Consider the following 17441-nt stretch of genomic DNA (forward strand, 5'->3'; position numbering starts at 1 on the left):
CGTTGGATCGTAGCTAGACCGACCTCATTTGGTCCCGAGTCGTTGAGTTCGATGGGAGCTAGATACCGAGATAGGATGGGAAGGCGGTTAATCACGATAAGTGAGGGCCCGAAATATCCGTCATCAACCGGATATGGCGGCACCAATCTCGCTCGTCAGATAGTGAAGATATTGTACCTTATTTAGACTTGTACTAGGGTTGGGACTCCTCTACTATATAAAGAGGAGGGACTTTTACTTTTGGCCAGTTCTTGACACGTAAAAACATACAGAGAAATACAATTTGATTCTAAGTGTTCATCCATCTTTCTAAGTGTTCTATCATTGTTCATTACTTAACCACTGTAGCATGAGCCCGGTTCCCAGGACCCAAGCCAACTGATCAGTCGCTTCCCAAGATCCATCGTTGCTTTACTGTGGTTTGATTGTTTATTTCGCATTTGCTTTATTATTTATCGCTTAATAGTTATTCGTATTAAATCAAACCGCGTATCCTTCGCACCGCGTACAAATTCAATTGTTATCCATTTTTAAGGGTAAAAAATATTTTTTCTTAAATTTGCGGCTTGTTTGATTTAATGATTTAATTTATTATAAATATCGAGTACCAGACATTTATTGCCATTTGTCTTCGTCTCTTGATCTTAGTATTCATTTTGCACTATACAAATGAACCTACAATTTTTGGCCATATGTCTACAAATACATCATTAAGATTTACGACATAATATTTTAAGTTCAATTGAACTTATTTCTTTCACCTCAAATTATATAAATATATATAAAAAAATAAAATGAATAACATATATACATATAACAATGTTATATTCATTCTCAATCTGAGTATTAAATTTGATGGCCAAACACCAAGAAGCTAGGAATTTAAAATTGTGGAGATAGGAGGAATTAGGACCAAGACACTATATATTACTCCATGTGTCAAAAGATTTTTGAAAAAACGTGGAAAGAACAACTGCCCCAACAATCTCATTAATTAATACTTTGATTAACTGTAGCAGTAGTAATTAATACGTGAAAGTCCCAGCTGGTGGTGGACTAGATAGTGTGGTCATGTCTTACAAGAAATGCATCATCAGAAATCCTACAAATGCATCACCCACCACCTTTAAATCTTGAATCTTCATAAGTAACACTGATACCTTATATATATTTTTTTTAAAATGCTTTTTTTTTTTGTATTTAGTTGGTATATCTTTTTTTAAGTTTTTCATTTGGTGTCCGATATTTATTGTGGGCAAGACTAATTTGAATTCGTGTGGAAAAGACTCACTTTGAAGGTAAACCAGTCCTATCAAAGGCTACCTCAAATGATACCAAGGCTTAAACCCAAAATATCTGATTAAGGACGGAACAATATTTATATCACTTCACCCATGCAATCTTTCATGGTTCTTAATTAGTTGTTACATCTGTATGCTTAGTTGTGTCTTAGCTATTACATCATTTTATAAGTTTCTCACTTGATCTTCGATATCCGCTTTCGAATCCGATCAATTTGGATTAGCAACAGAAATTATACCATCTTTAAATATTGATTCTTGCTATATAAGTATGTAAGAGTACTTTTCACTTCCGCCGCAACTTTTGGTGATTTTTATGGCATGCTTTGTTGTGCCTTAGTTGTTACATTTTTTTTGGTTCTTTTACCTGACGTCCATTATTTGTTTTGAGATTTGATTAATTTAAATTTGCGCCGTGAAATTCTATTTTGGGGGTAAAACGCTCCTTATAAATGTAATTTCATGCCTAGAGCTCAGACCTGCAACTTCTGATAAAGAATGAAGGAGTACTTACCAGTTATTACTCGACCACGAGGTTTGGTGATTGTTAGTTGTTACATCTGAATTTACTGGTGTGCAAGCTTGTATAAAGTACTAAACAAGAAATGCTTTGATGTATTTTAGTTGTAACGTCAGCACTTATGTGCTAGGCTAGCTTGTATACTGAGATCTAGAAAAGTAGCCAAGGGTTTTCTTGTTGGCCATAAATTATTATTTTTTTATCTAGTAAGAAACTCTAGTCTTTGATCATTTCCTCATAGTATTTGGTTAAAATATCAAAGTAAATAACTCCTACCACTAATCATGGCTAATTAATTTGTATTTAACATTAATTTAAGGTCAAATTATTTGATCTAATATAAGCAGCTGAACTGCTGAAGTAACTAATTAAATTAAGAATTTGAACATAATAGTATAGTTGACGAAATAACGTCAAACATTTAGAGATGTCACAAATTAAACCAGAAAATTGTCGAGTTAGTTAGGAATAGTAGAATATTTAAAAACATATAAAATGATAACTTGCTTTTAAGATAGGATCTAAAAAAGTCCGTTCATGAAAAAAAATTAAATAGGACTCAAACTCCATCAGTATTTACTTGTTCACATTATCGGTTCCAGATCTTGATAAAGGAAGAAAGTTGCGATAGATTGCTAGCTAATATAAAACTAGCAATTCATGATAAATCTTTATAATACAAATATTATAGGAATGTGGTAACCTAGGTACCTATTACATCAGCCTATCCAAATTGTTTGGACTTGAGGCTCAATAAATATTATTTCGTGATAATATCTAAACTCGTGTTGTACTTGATAATATTGTACCATATTAATTAGGGTCATGGAGACAACATTAAGGCGGTAGAGTTTAGTGCATTGGATTGTCCTATATTTTGACATGACTCATTAGTTACATGACATATATCTCCATGTCCACTTCCTGAATAAACATTACCAAACAATTAGCTCAATATTATCCTTGTCAATAACAACAATAACAATTACTACAACGTTTTCCTGAAAATTTCTGGGTGGAGGTGAACCCTTGAATAAATAGAAAATGGAAAAGTAAAAGAGAGGAGGCCTTTTAATTTGCAAATGCTAGTGAGCCAAGCCTCAAATAGAAGAATATTACCGGTCACCATCTTTGAAGAAAACAATGGAAACCAAGTATTTCTATTTTGGGATAACCATATGATATCTGGTATCCACTGTTCCGATAAATCCACATTCCGTTGCGTAAGGCATATTAAAAGGGGAGCCGCTGTCTACCAGAGGTTTTTCCATTCTCAGGACTTGAACCTGAGACCTGGTTGAGAGAGGAGGGATCCATACCGCCACACTCCTTGGCGGTAAAGGTAAAAATAGCATATAGATGTCATGTTCTGTATGCTACATTCTGATTATGACACAAATTGCAAAAGAATATTAAGTTACAAATTTAACGAAGTTGATTATTACATCTAAATCCTGTAACAAGAATGTTAATCAATGGTTGGAAAAAGGTAAAGAGGACTTGTCTAAAGTAGACAACCTATTTCTCTCAAAATCTTTCCTTTCAACAAATAGTAATTCAGATCTAATAGACTCTCTAACTTACTGTCGAAACTTGTACTGCTTCGTGCTAATGAGCAGATTCAAGGAGCTCGCTTAACCGCGTTCTGATTTTCAGAAACTTCTGTGTTGCCGAGGCAAGAGATTCAAACAGCTCATTATGGTTGATCACGAGTTGTCTTCCGATGTTTCTGACTCGTCCCCTGTTGAATGAAAGACAAAAAATTACAAGATCACACTTCTGTTACATAGACGAAAAGGATAGTCTAACTGAAGCTTCCAAATTAAAATTGTGTGCTTCTTTTTTGAGCTGTGTCACCAGTAGGTCACGAGTTCAAGCCGTAGAAATAGGCTCTTACAGAATGCAAGGTTAGACCTTGTACAATAGACCCAATGTGGTCCAACCCTTCCCCTGGCCCATGCATGATGGGAGCATAGTGCATCGGGTTGCCCTCTTTTAACCTAAAGTCCAAGAATTGAAGAGAGAAGAAGTGTAGTAGAATGTGCCCCTCAAAGAAGAGGCGACCAAGGGCAGAGCCACCATTCAAGTTACGGGTTCAGTAGAATTCAATAATTTTGGCTCAAACCCTGAATATATATTTAAAAATTCATTTAATATATATAAATCATCTATTTAAAAAAAATGTGGTCCAGAACCCATAACCTAAATATTCAGGTTCTGCCTCTAGAGGCAACTCATAGAGAGTGCTGCATGTCAAGCAAAAGACAGCATGCAACCTACTTCAATTTTTTAACTTGAACTATCTAACTCGGAGGAATCATGAAGTGACAACAATAAGGCATAACATGGATCAGAAGACTCATTAGACAAACAATTTTCGCTAAATATTCCATGAGCATAAAATCTAGCGGACAAGAAGAGAACGAACTCCAAAAAGAATCAAGTGATTATATTGTATCCATAAACAAGGAGACAGGATAGATAAGTATTACCAAACAGTGATTTAATTGTTGGCTTCTTGGGCTTGCTAGTTGTCTTCTTCAGTTCAACTGTTAAAAAAAAAAACAAAAAGAGACATCCAAGTCAATGATTGGCTGTAAAAAATGTCAGTCAAAACTTTACAAGGGTAACTATACCAGAGAATCGCTTAAACATCTAGAAATAGAAAAAGACAGATGTAAGGAACTAATTGTCCTTTGTACTCATGATGTCCAAGATGTTTGAGGGCTCTCATATATCCAATTATATAGAATTGAATGAAGAACAACCACAATGGACATAATTTACGTTCGAGAACTAGCATCACTTTGTCAAAATGAATTCTAAATCCGTTAACATTTCAGTACTCAAAGACTTCAACTTTACTATGTACTATAGGCTTGGCTAGTCGGTACTATCATAAGAAAGAATAAAAGCAGCAAACAGCTACAAAAGAAATTAATAAATAAGGTTCAACCATGTAATGTATCTTTAAAATTACAACATTTTGGAGATTAAGCTTGGTCTGTTTCAGCTGTTATTAGAGGAGCATATGGCCAATCACTAAAAAAAATGGGTAATTTGTGGAGGTTGAAAGTTGCAATTCACGGAGGTTTTAGCCTCTACTAGTTGCTAGCGGAGTTTAAAACCCCCGCGAATTACAATTTTCAACCTCCACAAATTACCCATTTTTTTGTAGTGAATAGGACATGGGTAGGGAGAGGTAGAGATAGAGAAAGTACCCATTCCGGGCACTTGATAATCATTGACAACTTTGAAATTCTTGTACGTGTACCCAACAAAGTTAATGTCCTTAGATGAGAGCATCTGCACAAATGACGAGTAAAAATAAGATAAATTTAAATTAACAAAGGTCAGACTAGAAACTATGAACCCAAAAACGAAAAATAGAATGCATGAAAAAAGAAGCGATTATCTATCCCATGCTTGTGACCAATATTTTTTTCAAACGATGTCATGTTCATCATTGTGCCCGATGCAACGCATCGTTTCCAAGTCCAAAGATCAAGAAAATTGCTCTAGTTAAATACCCCCTCCATCACAATTTATGTCACATTTTTTCTTTTTACTCAGTCCCAAAAAGAACGACACATTTCTATTTTTAGTCACAATTTTATTAAAAATTTCCATTTTACTCTTAATGAGATGATTTATAGCCACAGAAATTTCTATGGCTTATAATCTTATATTAGACACAACAACAACAACAACAACCCAGTGAAATCCCACAACGTGGGGTCTGGGGAGGGTAGAGTGTACGCAGACCTTACTCCTACCAAGGTAGGATGGCTGTTTCCGAGAGACCCTCGACTCAATAAAAACATAAAAAGAGGTCAGATACGGCTAAGAGATTCAAAGCGATATGGAAATGAAGTAACGCAAGCGACACAGATAACATAGAATAATCAAAGCACAGGAAATAACAGATAATAGCATAATAGCATAAATTAGAGCACAAGAAATTATACTACGATAATGCGACTATTAATAAGGCAGGGTAATGAGACTATCTACTAGCCTTCTACCCTAATATGGGTCCTCCAAACCCTCCTATCTAAGGTCATGTCCTCGGTAAGCTGTAACTGCGCCATGTCGTGTCTAATTACCTCTCCCCAATACTTCTTTGGCCTACCCCTACCTCGTCTGAAACCATCCATGGCCAACCTCTCACACCTCCGCACTGGGGCATCCGTGTCTCTCCTCTTCACATGCCCAAACCATCTCAATCTCGCTTCATAATCTTATATTAGACACAAGTTTCAAAAAGTTTTTTTCTTTTCTTTTAAGCTCCATGTTTGGTCAAACACCTTCACATAAATCGAGACGGAGGGAGTAAAATGTAAAATTCAGATTACATGCCCACATGATGATGAGAGTGAATACCTTTCTCCATGGACCAGATCTTGATGCACTCTGAGAATTAGATTCAGACTGCAAAGCCAACCAAAAAATTTTCAAAGCGAGTGGAAAAATTAAAACTAAAAGATTAAGAGAACGAGGGACGGGGATATACCTCTTCAAACTTTTCAAAGTTTTGGGTGTCCAACTCATCATTGACTTCAGGAATGAAGGCAGCTTCCATCTGATATATTTTATCCCAATCTATCCCTTTAAACCATGGGTGGACCTGAGCGGAAAAAAAAAAAGAAAAAGCAATAACGAGGTTATGGTTGCAGTTAAACCCCTAGATATTGATACGGGAATATAGCATAGGACACACCGTACAACACCTTTATTTCATCTGCGCCGTTGGAACCAAGTCTCTCGGTGACATTGCAAAGAAGTTTGCTAATAATATCTTTGGCTTCTCTAGATAGCTTTGCTTCTTCGGGAAACTTCAAATGATTTTTCCAGTTTACTATCTGCATGTACAAATGGTAAATTCTTAAGATGATAAATTCTCTGGAACTTCCATGTAATCTATGTTTCACTTTAGATGATATCCTTTCTTTTTAGTCTGTTGCAAAAAAAAAAAAATGACGCCTCTCTATATTGTTATTTTTTATTTTTTTTGGGGCTAAAATGAAGTTTCTTTCAACCAAAGTGTGTTTTGTACAAGTCTCTCTATATTTGGAAATTCTTTGACTTAAACTTACTATTATGCCCTTTAAAACATGCTCTTATAGCCACATAAATATCATGTCATGTTTAAGACTACAAATTCTAAGAGAAATTATAGTATGCAACAAAAGCATTTCTTTCTTTCTTAGATTCCGTGACCACTTTCACATTAAATGAAACGGGAAGAGAGGAGGGGGGTGGGGTGGGGTAGTGTTTTGAAAAAGGAGAAACTAAATGCTAAAAGTGTTTTGAAAACGAAAGACAGTACGATGGCAACCAAAAAGCAAAGTAACTAGGAGCATATGCAGGTAGTCATGATTGATCACCTTCCTACATGTTGACATGGGATCATCAGAATAGAAAGGTGGATAACCAACGAGCATTTCATACATAATAGCACCGAGTGACCACCTGCAAAATAGCATAAAATCCACCGCAAATGAGAGGAGAAACATATAATTCATATCTACTTGAATCAATCCCCTCAAAATGAAAAAGTAAATAAAAAGAAAATGAGAAAAAGACAAGAGGGAGGAGAAGGGATTGAGCAGAGCAAGGAAAGAACCACTTGAAATTGTACAACCAAAGATACTACTCTCTCTCTTTGTGTTTGTCTTACTTTCATTTTTAGTCTATTTTAAAAAAAATACCTATTTTCTAATTTGACAACTCTTTAATTTCAAGATTTCACGTGGCATGTTTAAGACCACAAAAATTGAAGGGCATTTTGGTAAAATTTACATATCATAAACTGCGTGTCACTTCAAACTAAGACACACAAATTGAAATGGGGAGTACTTTGAAAGATTTAAGATCACAGTTCCCCATAATTTACAAAAGCATGTATATTCAAAGTCCTCATTACAAAAGACAACGGTGTACTAACCAGTCACATTCCATTCCATAACCTTTCTTCAATAGGACCTCGGGAGCAATATAATCTGGTGTTCCCACTGTGGAATAAGCCTGGATTTCCCAAACATGGAAAATAAAATAAATAAGGAGAACAATTTTATCAAACACTCAAAATCGCATAAGAGAATGTTTCTTTTAAAGTCAGCAAGTTAACCAGTACAGTGAGAAATTGCCATAAATGGCCTCCCACCAAAATAAAAGCCAGCAAATGCATATTTTTGTCTATTAATGTATAATATACACAAATATACACTTTTGATACAAAATAGTGTATATTTCGCTAGTAAATGTTAATTTTGTCCTACCGGCCAAATGTTTAACTTGCCCTACACTATTGTAATGGTTGTTTGGTCGTCTTCACCAACCAGGGAATGATATAGTGCAAATATGCAATAAGACGGAAGTAGTGTCCGCTGCGAGAAATGGAAAAAGTACAATGAATGGGAGCACCAACATGGGAAGAAACTTACAAGCATCCTTCTATTTTTCTGCCAATGTTCTAGCTGCTCTTGCTGAGTACGTTTGGGAGCCGGAGGGCTATCACTCTTGGAACCTCCATTGGTACTATCCCCTCCCGAGAAATCTTTCTCTTCAAGAGTACTACAGTCTAAAGGCTTACATAGTCCAAAATCTGATAGTTTTAAATGACCATGTCTATCGAGTAGCAGGTTATCAGGCTTAATGTCTCTGTAACAAATAAAAGGTGGCTGAGCAAAGTTAGAGCATTTAAAGAAGCTCGAATAAAAATGTAAAACACAAAGCATAAGAAACTTCAGAGAAACTACATCAGGCATCAGATCAAGTCACCACCTATGTATATAGTTATGTTTATGGATGGATTCAATTGCCAACACAGTCTCAGCAACGTAAAATCTGGCTTCGTCTTCAGTTAATATATCCTTCCTCATGAGTAGTGTCATCATATCCCCACCAGGTAGATATTCCATAACAAGATAAAGATAGTCTTCATCTTGGAAAGAATAATACAGTTTGACAATGCAATCACTGTCCACCTCAGCGAGAAGATTCCTTTCAGCTTTCACATGCTCAACCTAATACGAAAAGCTAAGAAGCAGTAAATAACTAAGTAGGCATTTAGCCATAGATTTCAAATATTTTTTACTTTATTTGGAATTTATGAAGTTAGAGTTGAAGATGGAGATGTGCTTGGTTATACTTTTTGCAAAGGAGAGATGAGAGCACTTAATTTGGAATTTATAAAGATGGAGTTCGAAAACAGGTTTGAAGCACTTTTCCAAATTTGGAATCCAACTCCAAGTTAGAATTGGAAATTTTACAACCAAACATTGATTCAGAAATAAAGTGAAAAATTATTCCGGCAAAAAGTGAATAATTCGCCAGGCCAAACGGCTCCTAAACATAGTGGTAATGACAGCATCATTTGATGAGCATAATTATGTACCTGTCCTCTACGAAGCATTTCCGATTTCTTAAGCTTCTTCATTGCATATACCTGACCGGTTGTTTTCTCCCTACAAATTCTGACCTGTAATAATAGAGAAACCAATCATGCAGATTGGCTTTTTTTTTTCGACAAAGAACTAGCTTTAAGTACCATCAAAAGCCTGACACTAAAGACATGGTTAACCCATGAATATTCATACCATAAACCACAAATATTTATATACCTCGAGGATAGAGATAAATGTGGGAGATAGTACCATAAACCACAACTATTAAATTACATTATCATAACATATTACAAATGAATATCTCGATACTGATGCCTTAAATTATTAATTACGGGCACTAGCCAAATTGTACCAAAACCTATACATTGACAATGTATACAGTATGTATATTATATGTATACTTTATGTATATTTAAACTTAATATACCAAACATATACATTTGCCGGATATTAACTTTTAGAGGGGTCCAAAAATGTAATTATCCCTAAAATATTCACATGATTCACCATGAAGAGCAATAACATGCAATTCATTTCTATATTTCCTCACATCACTGCAAATAGGGAGCTGCAACTTTTACGATTTACGTCAGCACTTTTAACTTCCATATATAGAGTAAAGACAAAAAAGGAGGATCTGAAGAATATAGAATTGCACTAGTAGCTGAATAAATATAATACAAGGAACATTAACAGGAACATCTTTTTTTTTTTTAATAAACATTACCTCCCCAAAAGCACCTTTTCCGATCATCGTTAGTAACTCAAAATCATCAGCCCCCATTTTATGCCTCTGGAGTCGCATGTATTCAGTTTCCTTCTTTTCTAAAAATTTCAACAGGTTATTTTGATCTTCCTCTGAGACCTCGGCATCTGCCAGCTTTTTTTCTAGTAAAATTCGTCTGCAGGCCAAACGAGAAAAGGGAATGAATAAAAGTTAATTAGAGCATTATAGTGTCAGGAATATAATTCTTGAGCAGAAAAAAAAAAAACAGTAAAGGTCATTCTTGTTATAATATAATGGGGCTAACCATTCATGCAGAGTCTTTCAAAGGAATGACTGAAAGTACTAACGTCTGATCTTATTATTTTCTTTGTGATGTTTGAAGTTGGCTAATTTGAATGGGGCACAATGATTGAAGGAGTTTGAGTAGTTTACTATATATCAATTTTACAAGGATTATAATGATGTACACATTTAAGTGAATAGAAGGTCTTTTCTCATTTTTGGCCCGTCGGCGAAAATTAATTACGGGCTCTAGCCAGAATATACAAAACATATACTGATATGTATATTATATGTATATTTATGTACAAATAATATGTATATTTATACTTAATATACAAAACCTATACATTTGTTGGCTTTATTTTTTTGAGTGGTCCAAGAAATTTAATTATCCCCAAAAAATCATGCCTGAATCTAGATTCAAGCGTTGAATTTTAACTCATCATACCGGTCAAATGCTACAAAGTAAAAGGCAACTCGGTGCACAAAGCATTTAGCGTTAGCAGGGTCCGGGGAAGGACAACACTCTAAGGGGTATGGTGTAGACAGTATACCCTAATGCAAGCATTAGCGGTCACTTCCACGGCTCGAACCAGTGATTTATAGGTCACAGAGAGACAACTTTACCGTTGGTACAAGACTCCATTAAGGCTACAAAGTAATGTGGCATAAAGAAGAAAGTCAAGTCATTAGACAGAACTAGCATCTATTGTCGTACCGCTCTTTTCTCTCCTGCAAATTTTTCATCTGCTCCTTATAATGTTTCTCGATGTACTGCTTTGCTGCAGCAACCCTTTGCTTTGTTATATTGGAAGCCTCTTCAGCTGAAGGTGGCTTGCCATCACCGGCCATTGGATCCTTCTTCGTTGATGACAACTTTTGAAACCAACCTCTTGCTGAATCCATTCACATATCCTCAGCACGTGAAGCAACATATAAGGAACCCTCAATCCACATACTCATTGTAATCCAACTTATACTCATACCCCAAATTTGAAAAACCTATTAATAAATTGTTGAACACACACATAAGCAAATGTATAAAGGCATCAATTAAATGCAGAACATACCAAATTTATCTGTTTTCGGCACTAAAAAAGTACTTTAAATCGAACTTTTGTTTGTTTTTCAACTGAAATCAAGATTTCATTTCGAACCATCATAATTGCCAAAAACAACATATAGGAATCGATTCAATGCAGAACATAACAAAGTCATTTGTTATTGACAATAACAGTCGTTAAATCCATCTTTTGTTTGTTTATCAACCGAAATCAAGATTTTTCCAACCATCATAATTACCAAAAATACATAATGGGCTCAATTCAACGCAGAACATACCAAAGTCATCTTCTTTTATCATTAATTTGGTTTTCCACCAAAATCAAGATATTACCAAAAGTAGAACCTTAACAAGACATATAATGGGAGACTAACAAACTATTTCAATCATAAAGATACTTAAAATATGATCATAAAAGTAGCAGATCCAATCCAATCATCTGTACTGAGGTGATTTTCATCAGAGATCACAACTTTCTTGCAAATTAAAACAAATCCACCAAGGAAATGAAGAATCTAGCAAACTCATATTCAAATTTTGAGTACATGCAAATGTGTTCTTCTATTATCATTAGTTAAACGCGGAACATACCAAAATCAAGATATTCCCAAAATAAAACCTTAACAAAACATATAATGAGAGACTAACAAACTATTTCACTCATAAAGATACTTAAAATATGATCGTAAAAGTAGCAGATCCAATCCAATCAGTAATGAGGTGATTTTCATCAAAGATCAAAACTTTCTTTCAAATCAAAACAACCCCAGGAAGGAAAATGAACAATCTTGCAAACTCACATTCATTGTTGAGGATCTTGAAATTATGAATACATGCAAATTTCACTAACTTTTACTCCATTTTGAACAATCCAAACAAAATTCCCACATCACACTCGTTCATACACAAATGAAGAATTCATATATCCAATATGAAAAAGAACCGAAATAAATTGTGATTCAGAGTCCATAAACTAAAAATCCTGACTCCGACTCCGAATCCAATCATCAGTACTAAGGTGATTTTCATCAAAGATCAAAACTTTACTTCAAATCAGAACAACCCCAAGAAGGAAAATGAACAATCTTGTAAACTCACATTCAACATTCTTGAAATTATAAATACATGCAAATTTAGCTAACTTTTAACACTATTTTAAGAATCCAAACAAAATACCCACACCCATATTAACATGATTAATAAAACCATAAGAAAATTAAAGAACATAAATACCAAAGAATATAAAAGATCAAACCAATCATCAGTAATGAGGTAATTTTCATTAAAGATCAAAACTTTATTACAAATTAAAACAAACCCACCAAGGAAAACGAACAATATTATGAATACATGCAAATTTAGCTAACTTTTAACACTATTTTCAAGAATCCAACAAAAATAACCACACCCATATTAACATAAATTATAACAAACTTTGCCCACATAATTAATAAAACAATAAGAAAATTAAAGAACATAAATGCAAAAGAATATGAAAGATCCAATCCAATCATCAGTAATGAAGTAATTTATTTCAAAATTTTATTTCAAATTAAACCACAACCAGGAAGAAAAATGAAATTATAAATACATGCAAATTTAGCTAACTTTTAACACTATTTTCAAGAATCCAAACAAAATGGCAACACCCATATTAACATAAATTATAACAAACTTAACCATAAGATAAATAAAACCATAAGAAAATTAAAGAACATAAATACAAAAAAAATATGAAAAATCTAAGAAAATTATAAACCAGCTTACCTACAATACAAATCTTTTGTGAAGGACCTAAAAAGGGTGCAAATTTATGTATATATGAATGTGGACACAATATAGAGAAAGAGATGTATGAAGGTTAACAATAGATTTGTGTTATGTACAGAGTAATATTTCTTTTTTCTCTTTCTTTTTTTGTTGTTGTTTGGTTTGTTGAAGTAGAAGTTAAAAATGGAAAGAAGAAAAGACAGTTAAAACCGGTAGTTTTGGTGGTTATAAGTGATTTTGGAAAGTTATTGGATCAGCTTTCTCCATTTCACTATTTATTGTTTTTGGTCAATTTTAGAGAGGGCCATGGATGGTTTCAGAAGAGGTAGGGGTAGGCCGAAGATGTATTGGGGAGAGGTGATTAGACATGACATAGTGCAGTTACAGCTTACCGAGGACATGACGTTAGATAGGAGGGTATGGAGGACTCAGATTAGGGTAGAAGGCTAGTAGATAGTATCGTTTATCCTTTCATATTAGTACTCGTATTATCGCGATATAATTTCTTGTGCTTTGATTTCTGCTACTATCTGTTATCTCCTGTACTTTGATTATCTTATTTTATATGTGATAATAATATTGTCTCTTTGCAAACTGCTTCATCATGGCTTAGTCGCTTTCGTTTTTTTCATTTCCATATTGCTTTGAATTTCTTGGCTTTATCTGACCTCTTTTTATGTTTTTTATTGAGTCGAGGGTCTTTCGGAAACAGCCATCCTACCTTGATAGGAGTAAGGTCTACGTACACTCTACCCTCCCCAGACCCCACATTGTGGGATTTCACTTGGTTGTTGTTGTTGGTCAATTTTAGAGAGGTCCCCCAAGTTTGTTGTATTAAAACCCCTTTGTAGTTTGAGATGCTACACTTACCTCTTTTATTTTGATTTTTCCGTTACAAAATTTATTCTTATACAATAGTGTACTCCCTCTGTTCACTTTTACTTATCCAGTATTCTAAAAATAGATTTTCACTTTTACTTGTCACTTTTAGCACATCAAGAGAAGATACTTTTTTTTTTCTATTTTATCAATAGCATTAATTACTAGCTTCAAATCATTTTTTCAAGTTGGTTAAAACTATGCACCAATTAATATGGGTATGATGATAAATTATAGACTTTATTTATTATTTCTTAAGGGGAGTGTAAAGTACATAGTTGACAAATAAACGTGAACTTAGGGAGTAATAACTTTTGCTTAAAGTTTCCGTTGGAACCAAAATAAAAGAGCCATTTTTTACGTAGCTAATAGTTAAGCAAACTACGAGAAAATGACAAAAATTAGTCTTTTATGATTGAGAATATATTCAAATTAGTCCTTTTAAGTATGCACTGAATAGTTTTGACCATTTAAGTTTGACAAAATTTAACATTTTTAGTTTTGACAAAGTATTTAATAATTTATGTTCATTATATTTGACGGAAATAGGGGAGAAAAATCAACCTTAAACACAAAAAAAAAATCCCATCACATCTTTAAAAAGGCAACACAAAAAACTACAGTATACACCCAAACAACATAAAAAATTGCAATTGCGTCTCATAAAGTTGCAGTCTTGCACCAAACTGTAAAAATAAATCAAAATAGCAAAAACTACAATAAGTATACTCAATGTGAGTTAATTTTTTTTTCATAATTCCTTTTATATTCAATGGACATAGTTCGGTAAATATTTTACGCAAAGTAATAATGTTAAACTTTGACTAACTTATAATTAAAAGGCCAACATAGTTCATTGCATACTTGAGGGATTACTTTGAACCTATCCGAAATTATAAAGGACTAGTTTTGTCATTTTCTCTAAGAACTACAAAACTTCATTCCAAAATTGTCGTGTGTCGCATTTTCTAAAGTTCATTTGTGTGCCAATGAAATCGAATTCTCCATCGTCTAAAAGCTTTAATTCTTCTCTATTCCAATTTATGTGATATTGTTTGATTGAACAGAAAATTCTAACAATTTTGTGATCTAAAACAAGTTTAAACATTGATTTGATTATAAATCATATTATTAAGGTTAAATGAAAATTCAATATTAAATTATTTCTAATAAAAATATGACGTTTTATTAGAATAGAATAAATGAGTAAAGTATGGAAGTTGTGAGTGTCCTCAGGACTATAATTGTCTCATGTATGTGCGTGCGCATGAAGAAAAAAACAATTTATATCAAATGAAAACAATTTGGAGTAACTAACTTCGTGTTAGCTGACAAGAAATATTATATCCACTTTAATACCTTAAACAATTACGGATGTTTTTCATGATATATTGTCTTCCTTGCACGATGTTCAGTTGTCTCTATAGTTGAATATAACTGCCAAATATGAAAATCCATTGCTAGAAATGAGAATCACTAGTCCGTCACCCCAAAAGAATTAAATTTTGCTTCACATAAAGTTATTAGAGTACAATTTAGTTTTAAATCCGAAAACATTACTATGTACTTGGTGTTGATCTTGAATGTAGTCTAAGGGAGATGGATTAAGAATTTTCCTTGACGTAAAATATTGCATTGTTCAAAAATTCCTTAATGTTTGTCAGAGTAAAGAATCATTAACAAGGAATATTTGAATGTGTTGTCCATAGATTTTTATTCAAGCTTGTACTTTTTCTTTTATTTCTTATTGGCTAGGGGTAGGGGAGGGTAGCGTGTACGTAGTGTAATTCCATAAGTGGGGTTTAGGGAGAGTAGCGTGTACGCAAACCTTACCCTACCTTGAGAGGTAGAAAGGTTGTTTCTGATAAACCCTCAACTCAAGAAAAAACATATCAAAGCAGATTAAAAAAAATAACGGTGGAGAACAAGAAAAATGAGAAGGACTAAGAACTAGAAAAATGAGGACAAAGAACAAGAAAATGAGAAGGACAAAGAAAACCTCAAATGAATAGGAGATACACGAATAGGAACAAGAAAAGCCTGCAAATACACATGATGTTTCACATGTTTCTCAGACATTGGATATGCTCAAGAACAGTTACTCATGTCCACTCTCACATGCAGAGGCAATGTAATGAAATCCTTTGCCTATTTTAGAATGCCTAGCTAAGCACGTCCAAACATATTATGTCCTGTAAAAATTAGTCACAAATTAACTAATTTTACATTGATTGAAAACCTATTACAACTCTCCTTTATCCGAAAATGTGAGCAAGCTCAAACAAAACCGGAGTTCTTGTCCGAACTTTCCGATCCTTAGAAATTGATTTGCCTCATGTCAAATTGACCAACTTTATATTGATTGTCACCTTATTACGACCCTCCTTTATCGGGACTTGAGAACGATAATGTAAGCAAACTCATACGACTGGAGTTTTACTCTGAAAAGTCCAATCTTTAGAAATTGATTTGCCTCGTGTCAAATAGAACGATCGTTTGATTGAATCATGCTCGTGATAATAGAGCAAATGCTTTGTTGACATACCTAGTGAAGTTGGAAAATAACTGGAAACTAGACAAGAAAATGAGAAACGACAAAGAAAACCTCAAATTAATAGAGGGTACACTAGTAGGAACAAGAAAAAACTGCAAATACACATGATGTTTCACATGTTTCAAAGACATTGGATATGTTCAGAACAATTACACATGTCCCCTCTTCACATATTATGTCCTCTAAAGATTGGTCACAAATTGACTAGTTTTATATTGATTGACAGCTTATTTTACAACCCTCCTTTATACGAATTTGATAACAATGTGAGCAAATTCACACAACTAGAATTTTGCTCCGAACTTTCCAATCTTTAGAAATTGATTTGCCTGATGTCAAATACTAGTTTTATATTGATTGTTAACTTATTACGATCCTTCTTTATCCGGACTTGAGAATGATAATGTGAGCTAACTCACACAACTGGAGTTTTGCTCTGAACATCCCAATCTTTAGAAATTGATTTGTCTCATGTCAATCTATTTTTTATTTTTCGTTATTTTGCTCATACCCTTCAAAATTTCTGCCACATCCGTATCAATTTGATACTATTTGGGTATGGGTGTGGGTATGAGACACACTGAAATTAACAAACTTACCTTGGGTTCTTTACTACCTCATGATCAAGAAGTATAAATTGATTTGAGTATTTGCTTTTTATGCTATGTAATATTACACAATATCTTATGAATAAAATATTAAGTGTTTATAATAATTTTTATCAGTTTTTGTTTAATCAGTTTAATCAATTGAAATATATACTTGTAGATATCATACTATACATTTATTGGTTAAATCCTAAAATTTATGCGAGGAAGGATTCGGCCTCTAGATTTGCACCTAAGTCTGAGCAACATAAATTTTTGATATCACTGAACTTGGGGTTTATATCAACACTTGAAACATATCACATGGCAACTTGACCTTAAGAATCAT

General features: G+C 33.7%; 1 protein-coding gene across 1 annotated transcript; it reads right to left on the reverse strand.

Annotated features, from left to right (window-relative positions):
- Positions 1-3220: 3220 nt before the first annotated feature.
- On the reverse strand, positions 3221-13288 carry LOC132605671 (uncharacterized). The gene is made up of 14 exons (XM_060318831.1): positions 13070-13288; positions 10958-11241; positions 9958-10132; positions 9221-9304; positions 8608-8849; positions 8268-8484; positions 7769-7848; positions 7209-7293; positions 6552-6683; positions 6335-6448; positions 6205-6252; positions 5043-5127; positions 4314-4370; positions 3221-3562 (listed from the first exon to the last, which is right to left on the reverse strand). Exons 2-14 carry the CDS (start codon positions 11143-11145, stop codon positions 3528-3530), a joined length of 1542 nt encoding a protein of 513 aa, XP_060174814.1. The 5' UTR covers positions 11146-11241; positions 13070-13288; the 3' UTR covers positions 3221-3527.
- Between the last annotated feature and the right edge of the window lie 4153 nt (positions 13289-17441).

Source organism: Lycium barbarum, chromosome 8 (genome assembly GCF_019175385.1).
Source record: "Lycium barbarum isolate Lr01 chromosome 8, ASM1917538v2, whole genome shotgun sequence".
NCBI lineage: Eukaryota > Viridiplantae > Streptophyta > Magnoliopsida > Solanales > Solanaceae > Lycium > Lycium barbarum.

What these genes read in the sequence shown, in the direction of transcription:
- LOC132605671 (XM_060318831.1), bottom strand. Translation starts at nt 11,145, where the DNA reads ATGGATTCAGCAAGAGGTTGGTTTCAAAAGTTGTCATCAACGAAGAAG. An exon ending in TTGCAGGAGAGAAAAGAGCG is followed by an intron (nt 10,133 to 10,957) that starts GTACGACAATAG and finishes TTTGGCCTGCAG; the next exon opens with ACGAATTTTACTAGAAAAAA. An exon ending in AACAATTAAATCACTGTTTG is followed by an intron (nt 3,563 to 4,313) that starts GTAATACTTATC and finishes TTCATTCAACAG; the next exon opens with GGGACGAGTCAGAAACATCG.